Raw genomic sequence first — 19,433 nt, forward strand, 5'->3', positions numbered from 1 at the left:
AAGCACAGGGAATAAAAGGGCTGGTGAACGAGAAAAAGGGAGAGCAGAGAGTAAAAGGGCTGGTGCCTGAGAGAAAAGAAGTGCAGAGAGCAAAATGGTTGGTGCCTGAGAATAAAGAATTACAGAGAAAAATGTGTTGGTGCTGAAAGAAAACAAGAGCAGAGAATAAAAGGGTTGGTGCCTGAGGAAAAAGACTTGCAGGAAAAAGAGATGGTTGATGCCCAAGAGAAAAAAGCACATAGGAAAAATGGGTTGGTGCCCAAGAAAAAAGAAGTGCAGAGGGAAAAAAGGGTTGGTTGTGGGAAGAGGGCTGGTTTTGGGTAGCTTGAGAAGACTATAGGGAAGATTTGCCTTTGCTTGAATTAGAGAGAGCTGTGTTTTGTCTTTGACTCTGAGAGAAGCTGGGCAGCCTTTGGTGGGATGTGTTAAAACATTGTTTTGTTGTTTTGACTTGTTTTCTGCCTGTGGTGGGCTATGCCCATCCTGGAAAAAAAAATGCAGGGGGAGGGCTTGTGAGAGTTTTTCTGCCCTCCCTGGGGGGTGTGTTTCCTCCTCTGGGAAACTGACGAAGTCTGTTCCACTTCCCCCCTCCTTGTCCAGCAGGGGTATGTCGTGGGTTTGAGAGGAAGGCCCAGCCTTCTCCCCCCACAAAGAGGAAAAAGAAATAAAAACCACAGCTAGCCACAGCCAGAGAAGCAAAAAGGGAAATGCTATATTTACAAGCAATTATTAGGGAATGCAGGATGCATGTACACAATTTACAGTATTTACAATATATACACAGAGATACACAGCAAAGTAAAACAACAATAATACAGGAATGAAATTCCTCCCCCCTCTGGAGAAGGGTTCCCCCCCTGTACCCCCTTCTCTCCCCTTTTTCCCCAAAGAGGGTTAGAAAGAGAGAAAAAGAGCAGTTGTTAATTAAAGCAGTTATAAATTAAAGCAAAGTGTTAGTAGGCCGCACGCTTATCTGTCCAAGGTCAGGCTGGCAGAGAGCCTAGAGGCGGACGAGCTGCAAAGAGGGAGGAGGGAAGAGCGAACTGAGGAAAATCTCAGCTACACTCAAAACTTAAAGTTGCATTCTACCAATCTAGCAATGAAATTCGTTTAGACCTGTCTTTTGTTTACAAAACATTCAGCCACAGTGCCCCAGTACTGTCCTCTTCTTAAAGGCACAGCCTCAAATGGTCACAGGGTATAAGAGGGAGGATAATTGCAGACATTGCTCTCATAGAATAGAGTAGAATAGAATAGAATAGAATAGAATAGAATAGAATAGAATAGAATAGAATAGAATAGAATAGAATAGAACAGACCAGGGTGGAGGAGAACTTCAAGATCATCGAGTCCAACCTATTATCCAACACCACCTAATCAACTAAACCATGGCACCAAGCACCCCATCAAGTCTCCTCCTGAGCACCTCCAGTGATGGTGACCCCACCACCTCCTCGGGCAGCCCATTCCATTCCCCATTATTGGGGAAAATCTGTTAGTTCAAAGCCCATGCTAAGGGAAGAAAAAAAAGAATTAGCTTCTTATCTCATTAGTTGAAAGTCAGCCAAGCACAGAGAGAGAAGCAGTCTAAGGCTGTGACTGGAATCTCAGGAATAATGTGATTTACTGTATTCTGATTGTCCCCTGGTACTCCGCTCTGGTGAGGCCACAGCTCAAGTGTTGTGTCCAGCTTTGGGCACCACAATCCAAGAGAGATGTGGAGATGCTGGAGCCAGTGCAGAGGAGGGCAGGGAAGCTGGGGAAGGGCCTGGAGAATAAATTCTGATGAAGAGTGACTGATGGAGGCTGAGGGAAGACCTCGTGGCTCTCTACAGGTGCCTGAAAGGACATTGTGGAGAGACGCTGATGTTGGTCTCTTCTCACAGGTAATCAGCAACAGAACAAGAGGGAACAGCCTCAAGCTGCAACAGGGGAGGCTTGGACTGGACAGTATGAAATATTTTTTGTCACTGGAAGAGTGGTCAGGGAGGGGAATGTGCTGCCCAGGGAGGTGGTGGAGTCCCCAACCCTGGATGTATTTAAAGGTGGTTTGGATGTGGTGCTTGGAGATTCGATTCATGAGTGACCCTTGCAGAGTAGGGTTCTGGGTTGGACTTGGTGATCCTGAGAGTCTTTTGCAACCTGAATGTTTCTGTGAGTCTGTGACACTTCTGCCAATTTCTAAAGTTGTTAGTGATTCTATTTGCTGTTTTCAGCCAGTAGTTTACTGTCCCTGTGCTGGTAGATGGCATCTTACATATGCTTCACTTGCTGAAACTTCATCTTCTGTTCACTCGGCTGGGATTGCTCTTGGAGGGGTTTGCACTTCAGAGGCTGTGTAGACTTAATTTGTCTTCTAAAGTCTGTTTGGGCATTCATCCCAGATATTGAAGAGACAGAGCTGCAGGCATGGGACAGTGTAGGACAGGCTGCAGTAGGGAAGGCCAAGGGCTCTGGCAAGGCTGAGAGGCCCAACAGGACCAAGGCCTTTGTCCCCTTGGCTCTGGCACTTGCCTCTGCCACCAAGGCCTGTGAGGAGAAACTTGGCTTTGAGGCTTTGAGGTTCTTCTATTGCAAGGTCAGTGGTCAGGGCTTGGCCTTTCTGCTTCCTAGACCAAAGGCAAGTTTTTCTGCCCTGTGCTTTGACTTTGTCTCCCTGCAATCATGGCCTCTAACAAGCTGCTCTAACGAGTCCCTGGGGAGTCTTTGTCAGTAACAAGCCTCAGTGAGGCCAATCAGTGCTTCAAGGTACTTTGGAGTTTTCTTCTGACTTGGACTTCTTGAGAGGCTTCCTGGCAGTAGCTTGGCAGAGTCTCCTGGCAGTACCTAAGGATGATATCATCATCCCCAAATACTCCATGGGGCTTATTAAATAATGCTGAACCTCTCATTATTGCCAAGGTTTCTGCAGCTAATTGGAGAGGTTTTTATTGCACAGTTATCTGATAGAAATTACTTTTAAAGGTACATTTCATTCCTTTTCAGCAGGAGTTGTCTCTTTGCAAGCAAACCACAGCAAAACCTGTCAATGTCCTACCCTGCTCACTGCTCACCCTCACTCCCCACTGCCCCCAGCAGAGCCCAGAGCCACAGGTGTGGGACAGCATATACCTTGCCAGGGGCTGGGGGTCAGGGCTTGGCCCTTTGGATCAAGGAATCCCCTCCGGGTTTGCTTAGCAGCAGAGCCACCTTGAGCTGCTTGTCGTGACCTGCCAGCACTGCCTCAGTTCTCTGCTCTCACCACAGCCTGGAGATGCTTCAGTGCCTCCAATGATGCTTCTCTTGCATCCACTATGTCCTGCTCTAAGCAGACCCTGGGACCCTTTCCCAGTATGCTTCACTGGGACCTATTAAAAGCAGAAGAAACTTCAGAGTTTGAAGATGATTTTGACTTCTGGAGAGGTTTCATCAGCTTCTCAGTCTCTGAGGTTCATGGAATTGACACCAAAGCCACCAGAGGGCTCCTTTAAAATACCTGGGGTGTCCTTTTGTGCTGAGCCATGCCGGGCTCCTCGGCTGGAAGGTGTTGCTGGCAAGCAGGCAGTGCTGCAGAGAGACAGCTCAGGTCAGGAGCTGCTCCTCTGCACAGCACAGCAGGGCTGGGGACGCAGCCAGAGGATCTCAGGGAGATGAGGAAGACAGAGAGAACTTCAAGGTGGCCAGGACTGGGAGGGTGACTGAGAGCTCACTGGAGGAGAAGTCACTGCAGTCACTGACACAGTGAGGCTGTGGGTGCAGGACACTGCAGCTGTAGCTCCTGGAGGCATCTCCATCTCGGCAGCTGATGCTCAGCTGAAGGCTCCTGGAATGTGCACACAGAAGGAGGACCAAAGCCCTTCACTTCCATCCTGTGAGCAGCAGTGAGCAGAGGTGGGTAAGGAGAAGGCTTCAGCCCCAGCCCCTCTATGCCTTTAAAATTTAGTTACAGATTTTGAGCAGAAAAGTAGAAACAAAATAAATAGATCACTCTTGGGTGTAAAAAGGAAAAGAAAAGATTATTCTAAACAAATTCATTGGATAAATATCTGGAATCAGAGGAGCTGTACCACAACAATTCTCTCTCTTCTCTTCTGATCTCAGCTGTTTTGCTTAGCCCTGGAGAGATCACCTGCTTTGGCTGGCCTTGAATAAGTCTAACCCACTGTTGGGTTTTTTTCTCTCCACTCCTCCTTTCTCACTTGGAGTAGGGGAGTAGAGGTTAGGGGCAGTGGAACAGCTTCCCTGGTTTCTGACCAGGGGGGTCTTGTGTTGTTTCTTGATTGTAAATACCTGTCTCATATTGTCACTCTTGGATGCTTTGTACCTGTTCATTGCATTCCATTGCAGAGTGTAGCTCTTGCTTGTCAATACAGCTTCATTTGCTTCTGACTGAGCTGCTCTGGCAAAGCTAATGCTGGGGGGAAATTTCAACCTACCACAATGGGACTCTTGTTCTCTGGGATTGGGCTGTTGGTCACTTTCTGTTCTGACACCAGTGGAATATTCATGGCAATTCTGGGTCCCTGGTGCATTTGAAGCTGTGATAAACTCTGCCATGGGTTGGTAGTGATGGGTAATGAGCTGATCCATTCCTCATGCAGCAAAGGGAGGGAGGTTATGATGAGGGTGAGAGAAATGTGCCCTAACTTGTCACTGCCTTTCCCTCCTTGGACAGGTCTCCGTAGCCAGAGGCAGCAGATGGCCAACAGCAGCTCCATCACCCACTTCCTCCTCCTGCCATTCCCAGGCACAAGGCAGCTGCAGCTCCTGCACTTCTGCCTCTTCCTGGCCATCTACTTGGCTGCCTTGCTGGGCAATGGCCTCATCATCACCACCATAGCCTGGGACCACCACCTCCACACCCCCATGTACTTCTTCCTCCTCAACCTCGCCCTCCTTGACCTGGGTGCCATCTGCACGACTGTGCCAAAATCCATGGCCAATTCCCTGTGGGACACCAGGGACATCTCCTATGCAGGATGTGCTGTACCAGTCTTCTTTGTATTTTTCTTGCTGACTGCAGAGGTTTCTCTCCTCACCACCATGTCCTATGATCGCTATGTTGCCATCTGCAGACCCCTGCACTATGAGACCCTCCTGGGCAGCAGAGTTTGTGCCCACCTGGCAGCAGCTGCCTGGGGCTGTGGCTTTCTCTATGCTCTGCTGCACACAGCCAATACATTTTCCCTGCCTCTCTGCAAGGGCAATGCTGTGAACCAGTTCTTCTGTGAAATCCCCCAGATCCTCAAGCTCTCCTGCTCCACATCCTACCTCAGGGAACTTTGGCTTATTGTGGCCCGTGTCTGTTTAGTCTTTGTCTGTTTTGTGTTGATTGTGGTGTCCTATGTGCAGATCTTCAGGGCAGTGCTGAGGATCCCCTCTCAGCAGGGACGCCACAAAGCCTTTGCCACCTGCCTCCCTCACCTGGCTGTGGTCTCCCTGTTGCTCACCACTGGCTTCTTTGCCTACTTGAAGCCCTCCTCCATCTCCTCCCCATCCGTGGACCTGGTGGTGTCAGTTCTGTACTCAGTGGTGCCTCCAGCAGTCAACCCTCTCATCTACAGCCTGAGGAACCAGGAGCTCAAGGCTGCCCTGAGCAAACTGATCAATGGATGCTTTCAGAAGCAGTAAACTCTTCTGCAGAGCAGCTCTGATGTCATTCAGTGCAGGCCCAGCCTGGCTGCTGGAGTTCTGGCTGCTGCTGGTGCTGTTCCCCTTGTGAGAATGTTGTTCCCACACAAATGTCTTTCTTCATACCATTTCTACTTCAGTGTTGTCCTGTCTTCTGTGACCCAGAGGCTGCAGACATGAGAAGCTTTTCCCCCTGTGTGTTCAACACAATAAAGGACCCTGCAGGGGGTTGTTTCTGAGTCCCTTCCTCCAAGGCTTCTGTGGAGCTGCAGGGCAGTGCCTGTGTGCAGAGGTGGAGGGGCAGAGTCCCAGCACAGCAGCAGTGCCAGGGAGCCCCAGAGCTTGGGCTGTCCTCAGCTGCTCTTTCTTCCCTTCCACCCTCTCCTGCTGAGCCTCTGTGCTGGGGCAATGCTTGAGTGCTCTGTCAGCTTGGGCACTGTGCTGCTGTGTGGCAGTGCTGGGACTGCAGGCAGGGAGAGTCCAGGGCTGCTTGTTGGATAGAGCTGTGCTCCAGAGCAGCACTGCCATCAGAACAGGAGGTCTCCTCATGCCTTCATACCCCAAGCCCCTCCCATTACCAACTGCACCTACTCCAAACTGGATACCCTGACCCCCTTCCAGTATAGAGTCAGCCCAAATATTAGTCCTTTAACCCCTCCCAGTACAGATGTGGTCTCATCCCTGTAAAAGCTACCTCTTCCTCTGTAGTCTTGTCCCATCCCAGCACAGAATGTATCCCTTGGCTTCCTTCCCAGTACTGAATGCATCCATTCCAGTACAAACTGCACACCCTCATGCCCTCCCAGTACAGTCTGGGCCCTGCCCCAGTCCAAACAGGATCCCCTTAATCCCTCCAAATACACATTAGGCCTTGTCCCAATAAAAACTCCATCCTCTGCCTTCCAGTACAGCCTGGACCCCTCACACTCTAATCAGGCCCCATCAACCCTGCTCCTCCCCTGAATCCAGTCCCCTGCTCTAACCCATATGCTGTGCACTCTTCCCTCAACACACCCATCCCAACTCAGCCTCTCCCACACCTACCCCTGACCCTGACTTTGTAATCTTTGTTCACCCTGATCCAGGCCATTACTCTTGCCATTGAGGCCTTGCCCTTTACCCCAACCCTCAACAGATCCCCAGCCCAAGCTGTGCAACTCAGAGCTGGTTCTCCCCTCAGCCCTATGTAGCACCCTCAGCAGGACACCAAAGCCTCTCTTCAGCCTTGGCCTGAGCCACAGACTTGAAGGACAGATCTGATCCCTCAGCCCCAATATTGACACCTCAGCCCCAGTCCTCCATCCTCTGCTCTAATTCCTCACCTGCATCCCCCCGCCCACTCTTGAGGGATTCTGCTTGGCCTGTGGCACAGGGCAGGGGATAGGAACTCTCAGAGCAGCCTCATGGACTTGGAAGAAGAGCAGGAAGTGAACTGTGGCTGAGCAGCTGATGGACACCAGGAGCAGATGGGTGGCAATGCCATGGGCAGCTCATCTGTGCCTCAGGATCTCCTGCACAGCAGCAGACACAAGGCTGGGCAGGGGCTGAGAGGTCACTGCTGGCTCTGCAGCTGAGAGGGCAGCAGCAGGGAGAGGGCAGGAACGGGACTGGGAGGTCACTTCTTGCTGCAGCAACTGAGAGGGCAGCCCCTGACTCCTGGCTGGCCTCTGTGCTTTTGGCCTCCCAGGTGCCAGAGTCCCCAACAGGCCAGCAGAAGGCATGTGGTGGGTAAGGGACTTATGTGACTCCCTGTCCCTAAGCACCTGGTGGCCCCTGCAGGAAGAGCCTTGGAGCTGGGTTGTCAACTCCCTGCCACCTGATGGCCTGAGGGGACAGCAGCAGGGACAGGGCTTGGCTGTGGCTGCTGGAGAAGCTGCAAGGCAGCAGCAGGGACCTGCCTTGGAAGCCCATGCAGAGGTTTCTTGTGGCTGTTCAGCTGCCAGGCCAGAAGCAGGCTGAGGCCTTGTGCCAGCATTGGGACATCAGGGATGGCTGAGAAGCTCCTAGGACAGGAGGAGCCACATGGCTATGAGGTGAGTTTGAGGTCACTGCAAACTCCAATCCCTTTGTGTCATTGGCCAGCAGCAGTCCCAGGGCTGGGCTGGGGACTGTGCCATCCCTTGTGCTTGCCAAGCTGAGAGGAAGCAGCGGGGAGGTGCCCTGGCTGTTGCTTTACAGCTGGAGGTTCTGCTTTGTCCCCAGGCAGAAAGGCTTCTGGCAGGGACCATTCCCAATGGCCTGGGATGGAGCAGAGGCTGAGCAGAGTGATGAAGGCCAAGTGTAGCTGGGCTGTGGCAGGAGGAGTGTGGTCATCCAGACACAGGAGTTGTCATCCCCTGCACTCAGCACCCCTGGGGCCACATCTGGATTCTTGGTGTCCAGCTTTGAGACTTCTGCTCTGAAGGAGTTTTGAAGAGCCTGAGAAGCTTCAGAAGATATCTGCAAGGACTGGGGTGGAGAGCCTGAGGGACTGGGGCTTCTGTAACATGGTGAAGTCCAAGCTCAGGGCACTACAGATGCAGTGTGCACATGCTTGAAATCTGGGGATGATGCAGCTTCTGGTAGTTGTGAGAAGGGAAGAAAACCTCTATAGAGTGCAAATTTTAAGGTTCAGAGTAGAGATGAGGAGAAAGAAAAGTCACTCAAAGGGGATGCTTATAGTCCAAGAGGCCCTGGCTCTGTGTTTCAAGAAATGGCCATGGAGAGTAGAGACAGAGCAGGGAGGGTACAGAAATGTCATGGTAAGAGCTGCTAGGAACACAAGATGGGTGTCAAGAGCATGAAGGGAAAGAGCTGCAGGCATAGGGCAGTGTAGCACCACCTGCAAGGATGAAACCTCAAGAGGACTGAGGTCTTTCTCCTCCTGTCTGTGGCATTTGCCTCTCCCACCAAGGCCAGGGAGATGAAACTTTAGCTTGAGCCACTCTGCATCTGACTGCCCAGGCTCTGTGGTCAGGGCTTGGCCTTTCTGCTGCAGAAACCAAACCCAGGTGTGGGAAATTGTAGGACAACCTGTGGTGGGGATGGCAATGGACATTGGCAAGGCTGGAAGTCATCAGGAGAACCCAAGGCTGCAATTGATGGCTACAGGCTCTTCAGGAGAGACAGGCAAGGAAGAAGGGGTGGAGGGGTGGCCCTGTACATCAGGGAGGCACTAGATGCCATTGAGACGGAGATTAGGGACGATCGGGTTGAGTGCCTGTGGGTAAGAATTAGAGGGAAGGCCAACAGGGCTGACATCCTGGTTGGAGCCTGTTATAGACCACCCAACCAGGAGGAGGATGTTGATGAGTCATTCTATAGGCAGCTTAAGGCTGTCTCAAGATCACCTGACCTTGTTCTCATGGGTGACTTCAACTTGCCTGATATCTGCTGGGATCTTAACATAGCAGAGAAGTGGCAATCTAGGAGGTTCTTAGAATGCATGGAGGACAGCTTCTTATCCCAGGTGCTGTGAGAGCCTACCAGGGGCAAGGCTATGCTTGACCTCCTCTTCACCAATAGGGAAGGGTTGGTGGGTGATGTGGTGGTCGGAGGGTGCTTAGGGGCCAGTGACCACGAGATAATTGAATTCTCATTATTTGGTCAAGCTAAGAGGGGTAGCAAGAAGACCTCCACTCTGGATTTCCAGAGGGTGGACTTCAGGCTACTCAAGGAACTAATTCAGAGGGTTCCTTGGGATAAAGCCCTTAAAAACAAAGGGGTCCAGGAGAGCTGGTCCTACTTCAAGGAAGAACTGTTGAAGGCTCAGGGACAGGCTGTGCCAATGTGCCGGAAGATGAGCCGCCGGGGCAGACGGCCAGCCTGGATGGTTCATGAACTTTCAATGGAACTAAGGGAAAAAAAGAGGGTGTATCACCTTTGGAAGAGAGGGGAGGCAACCCGTGAAAAATTTAAGGATGTTGCTAGGTCTTGCAGGAAGAAAATTAGGGAGGCAAAAGCGCATTTGGAGCTTAGTCTGGCCTCTGCTGTGAAGGACAACAAAAAGTCCTTCTATAAATACATTAATAGCAAGAGGAAGGGCAAGGACAACCTCCACTCCTTGGTTGACATGGAGGGAAATGTTGTATCAAGGGATGAGAAAAAGGCAGAGTACTTAACACCTTCTTTGCCTCAATTTTTACTAGAAGGGCAGAACGTCTTCCTGACAGCTGGCCTGCAGAGCTGGCAGAAGGAGCCAGGGAGCTGCACAGTTTCCCTACGTTCCATGAGGAGGTGGTTGGAACTCTCCTTAGCAGCTTGGATCCCCACAAGTCCATGGGACCAGATGGGATTCATCCTAGGGTGCTGAGAGAGCTGGCAGATGAGCTGGCCAAGCCACTCTCCATAATTTTCCAGCAGTCCTGGCTCACTGGAGGACTGGAAGCTGGCCAACGTGGTGCCCATCCATAAGAAGGGCCGGTTGGATGAGCCAGGGAATTACAGGCCTGTCAGCCTGACCTCAGTGCCAGGCAAGATCATGGAACAGGTCATCCTGAGTGCAATAACACAACACTTACAGGATGGCCAAGGGATCAGGCCTAGCCAGCATGGATTTAGGAAGGGCAGGTCCTGCCTGACCAACCTGATCTCCTTCTATGATCAGGTGACCCGCCTGGTGGATGTGGGGAGGCCTGTGGATGTAGTCTACTTGGACCTCAACAAGGCCTTTGACACCGTCCCCCATAGCAAACTGCTGGCCAAGCTGTCAGCCCATGGCTTGGACGGGAGCACACTGCGATGGGTTAGGAACTGGCTGGATGGCCGAGCCCAGAGAGTGGTGGTGAATGGTGCCACATCCAGCTGGCAGCCAGTCATTAGTGGTGTGCCCCAAGGATCAGTGCTGGGCCCTGTGCTCTTTAACATCTTTATTGATGATCTGGATGAGGGCATTGAGTCCATCATCAGTAAATTTGCTGACGACACCAAGCTGGGGGCAAGAGTTGATCTGCTGGAGGGTAGAGAGGCTCTGCAGAGAGACCTCGACAGGCTGGACAGATGAGCAGAGTCCAAGGGCAGGAGATTTAACACATCCAAGTGCCGGGTTCTGCACATTGGCCACAACAACCCCATGCAGTGCTACAGGCTGGGGTCAGAGTGGCTAGAGAGCAGCCAGGCAGAGAGGGACCTGGGGGTGCTGGTTGATGGTAGGCTTAACATGAGCCTGCAGGGTGCCCAGGCAGCCAAGAGGGCCAATGGCATCCTGGCCTGCATCAGGAACGGTGTGGCCAGCAGGAGCAGGGAGGTCATTCTGCCCCTGTACACTGCACTGGTTAGGCCACACCTTGAGTACTGTGTCCAGTTCTGGGCCCCTCAGTTTAGGAAGGATGTTGACTTGCTGGAACGAGTCCAGAGAAGAGCAACAAAGTTGGTGAGGGGTTTGGAACACAAGCCCTATGAGGAGAGGCTGAGGGAGCTGGGGCTGCTTAGCCTGGAGAAGAGGAGACTCAGGGGTGACCTTATCACTCTCTACAACTACCTGAAGGGAGGTTGTAGACAGGCTGATGATAGTCTCTTCTCCCAGGCACCCAGTACCAGAACAAGAGGACACAGTCTCAGGCTGCACCAGGGGAGGTTCAGGTTGGATGTTAGGAAGAAGTTCTATACAGAAAGAGTGATTGCCCATTGGAATGGGTTGCCTGGGGAGGTGGTGGAGTCGCCATCATTGAAGGTGTTCAGAAGGAGACTTGATGGGGTGCTTGGTGCCATGGGTAGATGTTTGGGTGGGTTGGATTGGTTGATGGGTTGGACACGATGATCTTGAAGGTCTCTTCCAACCTGGTTTGGTTTATTCTAATAAAGGTTTTATTCTAATAAAGGTTTATTTACTGGAGAAATGGTTCAGCATTCTACCTGTGCCTGAGTGTGTCCAAAGTGCCAATGGATCACACTTCACAGTGAGCACAGTGCAAGACTGGGTGCAAGGAGAATGAATTAAAGGAATGTTCCCTACCCCATATTATCCTCTGGCTAATGGTGTAGCTGAACAGACCAATGGTCTTAGGAAAAGACATGCTGATAGCTCAAGGCACAGCTGGGCTCACAGTTGGCAGAAGCAGTTTTTACTGTCAGCAACTGATGAGGAATATATGGAAGCCCCAAAATTCAATCATTTAGTCCCATGGAACTAGTGATGGCTACTGCCCATGGACCTGATGGACAGAGGAGTGAATCCCTACCACAGATATAGACAGCCCAACCTGTACTAGTGAAGATACTGTGCCTTGGCATTGTGTACATGATATTGGCAAAACCCAGAGGCTTCAATGCCTGGGAAGCCTTGGATTGGATTGGGATTGGGCAGGAACAGCAATGGAGAGGTTGAGGAGAGTGAGAAGCAAAGTTGTCCATTCAATGTCAGACCTGAAAGACAGATTTCCCTGCAGGTGCAGATGTCCTGGTGAGATAGCCTGGGTCAGTGTCACTTGGTGAATTATCATCTCTGCTCTGAACTGAAAGCTAACAGAATATTCTACCTCTGATATGAAATAAATAATAAAGGAGCTTTGTGAGGAGCACTTTGAAATGCTGAAGAAAACTGCAAAGACACAAATAGCTCTTAGGACACTTGGGGATCATTGCCTGAACCTCACACACTGAGAGGAGACTGAAGGAATCTGCTCAAGAAGTCAGAAGAAAAAAAAAGAGTGCCTTGAAGTATTAATTGGCCTCACTGAGGACCGTTAGCAACAAAGCCTCCCAGGGGTGGTTAGAGAAGCTCAATGGAGGCCATGATTGAAGGCAGACAAAGGCAAAGTGCAGCTGAACAAACCCTGGCCTTGGTTTAGGAAAGAGAAAGGCCAAGCTCTGACCCTCAGGTCTTGGAAAGGCAGATCCTGAGAGCCTCCAACTAAAACTTCCTCTCAGCAGCCATGGTGGCAGAAGCTGCTGCCAGAAGGAAGAGGATCAAGACCTTGTCCCTGTTGAGCCTTTCAGCCCTGCCAGAGCCCTTGGCCATCCCTCCTGCAGGCTGTGCTACCCTGTCCCATGCCTGCAGTTCTTTCCCTTCAGGCTGTTGACATCCATCTGTCTTCCCCAGGCAGCTCTCCCCCTGACATTTCCACACCTTCACTCAGGGCTCTCCACTCTTCCTGCCTGTTCCTTGACACACAAAGGATCCCCAGATTCTTTCTGGGTCACCTCTTGCACCACAGCTCTACACTCTGAGTGACATTTTTTTGTCCTGACCTCCACTCTGAACCTTTAAGTTGCACTTTCTGAAGGCTTCCTTCTGTGTCCACAACCAAGAAAATTTCCATTGCCTGACACCCCCCTTCAAGCAGGTGCACATTACCCCTGAGCCTTCACTTCACCAGGCTAAAGATGCTTGGCAGCTTCAGGTTGTCTATAGAGTCTCCAAACTCCATCCAGGCAGATTTCCTGTAGAGCTTCTGCAGTACCTCTCCATTCCTCCAGACTAAGGAACTCCCCAGCCAGACACCAATATTGCAGATGTGGTCCCAGCAGTGCTGAGTGCATGGGGAGGACAACCTCTGTGTCTGGGTGGCCACACTCCTCCTACCACAGCCCAGCTGCACTTGGCCTTCTTCGCTCTGCTCAGGCTCTGCTCCATCCCAGGCCATTGGCAATGGTCCCTGCCAGAGTCCTCTCTGCCTGGGCACAGAGCAGAACCTCCAGCTGCAAAGCAATAATCAAGGCACCTCCCTGCTGCTGCCTCTCAGTTTAGCAGTCCCCAGCCCAGCCCTGGGCCTGCTGCTGGCCAATGATACACAAGGGTTGGATTTTACAGTGACTTCACATTCACCTCCTGGCCATGTGCCTCCTCCTGTCCTAGTTGCTCCTCAGCCATCCCTGATGTCCCAATGCTGGCCCAAGGCCTCAGCCTGCTTCTGGCCTGGCAGCTGAGCAGGCACAAGAAACCTCTGCAGGGCCTTCCAAGGCAGGTCCCTGCTGCTGCCTCTCAGCTTCTCCAGCAGCCACAGCCAAGCCCTGTCCCTGCTGCTATCCCCTCAGGCCCTCAGGTGGCAGGAAGATGACAACCCACCTCCAAGGCTCTTCCTGCAGGGGCCACCAGGTGCTTAGGGACAGGGAGTCACATAAGTCCCTTGCCCACCACATGACTTCTCTTGCCTGCTGGGGCCTCTGGCAGCTGGGAGGCTAAAAGCGCAGAGGCCATGCAGGAGTCAGGGGCTGCCCTCTCAGCTGCTGCATCAAGAAGTGACATCCCAGTCCCTTTGCTGCCCTCTCCCTGCTGCTGCCCTATCAGCTGCTGAGCCAGCAGTGACCTCCCAGCCCCTTCCCAGCCTTGTGGCTGCTGCTGTGTAGGAGATCCTGAGGCACAGATGAGCTGCCAACGGTATTGTTACCCATCTGCTCCTGGTGTTTGTGAGCTGTTCAGCCACAGACCACCTCCTGCTCACGAGGCTGCTCTGAGAGCTCCCAGCCCCTGCCCTGTGCCAGGGGCCAAGCAGAATCCCTCAAGAGTGGGAGGGGATGCAGGTGAGGAGTCAGAGCAGAGGCTGGAGGACTGGGGCTGAGGTGTCAATATTGGGGCTGAGGGCTCAGATCTGTCCTTCAAGTCTGTGGCTCAGGCCAAGGCTGAGGAGAGGCTTTGGTGTCCTGCTGAGTGTGCTACATAGGGCTGAGGGGAGAACCAGCTCTGAGTTGCACAGCTTGGGCTGGGGATCTGTTGAGGGTTGGGGTAAAGGGCAAGGCCTCAATGCCAAGGGTAAGGGCCTGGACCAGTGTGAACAATGATTACAAAGTCAGGGTCAGGGGTAGGTGTGGGAGAGGCTGAGGTGGGAGGGGTGAGTTGAGGGATGAGTTCACTGCCTGTGGGTTAGAGCACAGGACTGGTTTCAGGGGAGGAGCAGGGATGGTGGGGACTGATTAGAGTGTGAGGGGTCCAGGCTGTACTGGGAGGCAATCAGAGGATGGAGTTTTTATTGGGACAAGGCCTAATGTGTATTTGGATGGATTAAAGGGATCCTGTTTGGACTCGGGGCAGGGCCCAGACTGTACTGGGAGGGCATGAGGGTGTGCAGTTTGTACTGAAATGGATACATTCAGTACTGGGAAGGGAGCCAGGGGATACATTATGTGCTGGGATGGGACAAGAGCATAGAGGAAGAAGACAATATGAGGTAGCGTTTACAGGGATGAGACCACATCTGTACTGGGAGGGGATAAAGGACTAATATTTGGGCTAAGTCTATAGTGGAAGGGGGTCAGGGTATCCAGTTTGGACTCTGAGTAGGTGCAGTTGGTAATGGGAGGGGCTTGGGGTATGAAGGCATGAGGAGACCTCCTGTTCTGATGGCAGTGCTGCTCTGGAGCACAGCTCTATCCAACAAGCAGCCCTGGAGTCTCCCTGGCTACAGTCCCAGCACTGCCACACAGCAGCAGCACAGTGCCCAAGCTGCCAGAGCACTCAGGGCTTGCCCCAGCACAGCGGCTCAGCAGGAGAGGCTGGAAGGGAAGAAAGAGCAACTGAGGACAGCCCAAGCTCTGGGGCTCCCTGGCACTGCTGCTGTGCTGGGACTCTGCCCCTCCACCTCTGCACACAGGCACTGCCCTGTAGCTCCACAGAAGCCTTGGAGGAAGGGACTCAGAGAAACAACTCCTTGCAGTGTCCTTTCTTGTGTTGACCACACAGGGAGCACATCTCCTCATGTCTGCAGCCCCTGGGTCACACCAGACAGGACAACACTGAAGCAGAAATGGTATGAAGAAAGACATTTATGTGGGAACAACATTCTCACAAGGGGAACAGCACCAGCAGCAGCCAGAACTCGAGCAGCCAGGCTGGGCTTGCACTGAGTGACATCAGAACTGCTCTGCTGGGGAAGACAAAGAGTTTATTGCTTCTGAAAGCATCCAGGGATCAATTTGCTCAGGGCAGCTTTCAGCTCCTGGTTCCTCAGGCTGTAGATGAGAGGGTTCACTGCTGGAGGCACCACTGAGTACACAACTGAGACCCCCAGGTCCAGGGATGGGGAGGAGAAGGAGGAGGGCTTCAGATAGGCAAAGAAGCCAGTGCTGATAAACAGGGAGACCACAGCCAGGTGAGGGAGGCAGGTGGCAAAGGCTTTGTGGCGTCCCTGCTGAGAGGGGATCCTCAGCACTGCCCTGAAGATCTCCACATAGGACACCACAATCAACACAAAACAGACAAAGACTAAGGAGACACCAATGACAATTACCCAAATTTCCCTGAGGTAGGATGTGGAGCAGGAGAGCTTGAGGATCTGGGGCACTTCACAGAAGAACTGCGCCACAGTATTGCCCTGGCAGAGGGGCAGGGAAAATGTATTGGCTGTGTACAGCAGAGCATTGAGAGCCCCACAGGCCCAGGCAGCTGCTGCCATGTGGACACAAACTCTGCTGCCCAGGAGGGTCTCATAGTGCAGGGGTCTGCAGATGGCAACATAGCGATCGTAAGACATGGTGGTGAGGAGAAAATACTCTGCTGACATTAGGAAGATGAAAAAGAAGAACTGGAGAACACATCCTGTGTAGGAGATATCCCTGATGTCCCTCAGGGAATTGTCCATGGATTTGGGGACAGTGGTGGAGATGGTACCCAGGTCAAGGAGGGCAAGGTTGAGGAGGAAGAAGTACATGGGGGTGTGGAGGTGGTGGTCCCAGGCTATGGTGGTGATGATGAGGCCATTGCCCAGCAGCGCAGCCAGGTAGATGGCCAGGAAGAGGCAGAAGTGCAGGAGCTGCAGCTGCCTTGTGCCTGAGAATGGCAGGAGGAGGAAGTGGGTGATGGAGCTGCTGTTGGCCATCTGCTGCCTCTGGCCATGGAGACCTGTCCAAGAAGGGAAAGGCAGTGACAAGTCAGAGCGCACTTCTCTGAGAGCAATGATTGCAGTGCTCATAGAACACCTCCCCGCTGAGCTTCAGGAGGAATGGATCAGCTCATTACCCATCACTACCAACTAATTTCAGAGTTCATCAGAGCTTCAAGTGCAGCAGGGACCCAGAATTGCCATGAAGATTCCTCTGGAGTCAGAACAGAAAGTGACCAAGAGCCCAATCCCAGGAAACAAGAGTCCCAGGGAACAGGAGTCCCATGGCGAGGTGGAGAAATAGGGAACAGCTCTGCAGTACTACAGAGACAGTGAAGGGAAGAGAGAAAAGCAGAGGAGCTGGGGATGAAGCCTTCTCCTTACCCAGCTCTGATCACTGCTGCTCACAGGATGGAAGTGAAGGGCTTTGGTCCTCCTTCTGTGTGCACACTCCAGGAGACTTCAGCTGAGCATCAGCTGCTGAGATGGAGATGCCTCCAGGAGCTACAGCTGTAGTGTCCTGCACCCACAGCCTCATTGTGTCAGTGACTGCAGTGACTTCTCCGCCAGTGAGCTCTCAGTCACCCTCCCAGTCCTGGCGACCTTGAAGCTCTCTCTGCCTTCCTCATCTCTCTGAGATCCTCTGGCAGTGTCCTCAGCCCTGCTGTTCAGAGGAGCTGCTCCTGGCCAGAGCTGTCTCCTTCAGCACTGCCTGCTTGTCAGCAGCTCCCTCCAGCCCAGGAGTGTGGCCCAATTGGGCAGCAGAGGACCAGCCCATGGTGTTTTAATACCTGCTTGGTTGGCTTTTGGTGCCCTCTAAACCTGAGGGACTGAGAGGAAGCTGATGAAACCTCTGCAGAAGTCAAAGTCAGATTCAAACTCTGTAGTTTCTTCTACTCTTAATGGGTCCCAGTGGAGCATACTGGGAAGGTGTCCCCAGGGTCTGGTTAGAGCAGAAGGAGAGAGTGGATGCAAGGAGGCACTGAAGCATCTCCAGGCTGTGGTGAGAGCAGAGAACTGAGGCAGTGCTGACAGGTCAGGACAAGCAGCTTCAAGGTGGCTCTACAGCTGAGGAAACCTGGAGGGAATTCCTTGATCCAAAGGGCCAAGCCCTGACCCCCAGCCCCTGGCAAGGCAGATCCTGTCCCTCACCTGTGGTTCTGAGCTAAGCTGGTTGCAGTGGGGAGTGAGGGTGAGCAGTGAGCAGGGTAGGACCTTGTCAGGTTTTGCTGTGGTTTGCTGCCGAAAAGTAACAAAATGTACCTTTAAAAATATCCTTTACCAGATGCTTTTTGCAATTAAAAACCTCTCCAATTAGCTGCAGAAACCTTGGCAATAATTAGAGGTTCAGCAGTATTTAATGAGCCCCATGGAGTATTTGGGGCTGATTACATCATCCTGAGGTACTGCCAGGAGACTCTGCCAAGGTACTGCCAAGAAGCTTCTCAAGAAGTCCAAGTCAGAAGAAAACTCCAAAGTATCTTGAAGCACTGATTGGCCTCACTGAGGCTTGTTACTGACAAAGGCTCCCCAGGGACTCGTTAGAGCAGCTTGTTAGAGGCCAGGATTGCAGGGAGACAAAGGCAAAGTACAAGGGAGAAAAACTTGCCTTTGGTCTAGGAAGCAGAAAGGCCAAGCCCTGAGCACTGCCCTTGGAATAGAAGAACCTCAAAGCCTCAAAGCCAAGTTTCTCCTCACAGGCCTTGGTGGCAGAGGCAACTGCCAGAGCCAAGGGGACAAAGATCTTGGTCCTGTTAGGCCTCTCAGCTTGACAGAACCCTTGGCCTTCCCTACTGCAGCCTGTCCTCCACTGTCCCATGCCTGCTGCTCTTTCCCTTCAATAGCTGGGATGAATGCACAAAGAGATTTCAGAAGACAAATTAAGTCTACACAGCCTCTGAAGTGCAAACCCCTCCAAGAACAACCCTAGCAGAGTGAACAGAAGATTAAGTTTCAGCAAGTGAGGCATATGTAAGATGCCATCTACCAGCACAGGGACAATAAACTACTGGCTGAAAACAGCAAATAGAATCACTAACAGTCTTAGAAGCTGGTAGAAGTGTCACAGACTCACAGAAACATTCAGGTTGCAAAAGACTCTCAGGATCACCAAGTCCAACCCAGAACCCTACTCTGCAAGGGTCACTCATGAATCGTATCTCCAAGCATCACATCCAAACCACCTTTAAATACATCCAGGGTTGGGGACTCCCCCACCCCCCTGGGCAGCACATTCCAGTCCCTGACCACTCTTTCAGTGACAAAAAATATTTCATACTGTCCAGTCCAAGCCTCCCCTGTTGCAGCTTGAGGCTGTTCCCTCTTGTTCTGTTGCTAATTACCTGTAAGAAGGGATCAACATCAACGTTTCTTCATGATGTCCTTTCAGGCACCTATAGAGAGTCACAAGATGTTCCCTCAGCCTTCATCAGTCACTCTTCATCAGAATTTATTCTCCAGGCCGTTCCCCAGCTTCCCTGCCCTCCTCTGCACTGGCTCCAGCATCTCCACATCTCTCTTGGATTGTGGTGCCCAAAACTGGACACAACACTTGAGCTGTGGCCTCACCAGAGTGGAGTACCAGGGGACAATCAGAATACAGTAGATCGCATTACTCCTGAGATTCCAGTCACAGCCTTAGACTACTATCCAGCAAGGATGCTTGAAATCAGGATGACACAGGGGTATCAGGCAATACCTTACAGCCAATATATATCTGCACATTGGCCACAGCAACCCCATGCAGTGCCAGAGGCTGGGGTCTGAGTGGCTGGAGAGTGGCCAGGCAGAGAGGGACCTGGGGGTACTCGGGTACTGCTTCTCAGTCTCTGAGATTCATGGACTCGGCACCAAAGCCACTGGGCTGATCCTCTGCTGCTGAGCCATGCCAGGCTCCTGGGCTGGAGGGAGCAGCTGGCAAGCAGGCAGCGCTGCAGGAGACAGCTCTGGCCAGGAGCAGCTCCTCTGCACAGCACAGCAGGGCTGAGGACACTGCCAGAGGATCTCAGGAAGATGAGGAATGCAGAGAGAGCTTCAAGTCTGTCTGGACTGGGAGGGTGGCTGAGAGCTCACTGGAGGAGAAGTCACTGC

The 19,433-nt window shown here is 52.2% G+C and overlaps 1 protein-coding gene across 1 annotated transcript; it reads right to left on the minus strand.

Annotated features, from left to right (window-relative positions):
- Window positions 1–15,437: 15,437 nt before the first annotated feature.
- LOC137456890 (olfactory receptor 14A16-like) lies at window positions 15,438–16,340 on the minus strand (the record flags this gene model as incomplete). Its single annotated transcript, XM_068168579.1, has 1 exon — window positions 15,438–16,340. A coding segment is annotated over exon 1 (903 nt), but the record flags the coding sequence as incomplete, so codon positions are not given.
- Window positions 16,341–19,433: the final 3,093 nt, after the last annotated feature.

This window comes from Melanerpes formicivorus, unplaced genomic scaffold (assembly GCF_026170545.1).
Source record: "Melanerpes formicivorus ecotype bairdi unplaced genomic scaffold, bMelFor1.0.p_v2 SCAF_142, whole genome shotgun sequence".
Classification (NCBI taxonomy): domain Eukaryota; kingdom Metazoa; phylum Chordata; class Aves; order Piciformes; family Picidae; genus Melanerpes; species Melanerpes formicivorus.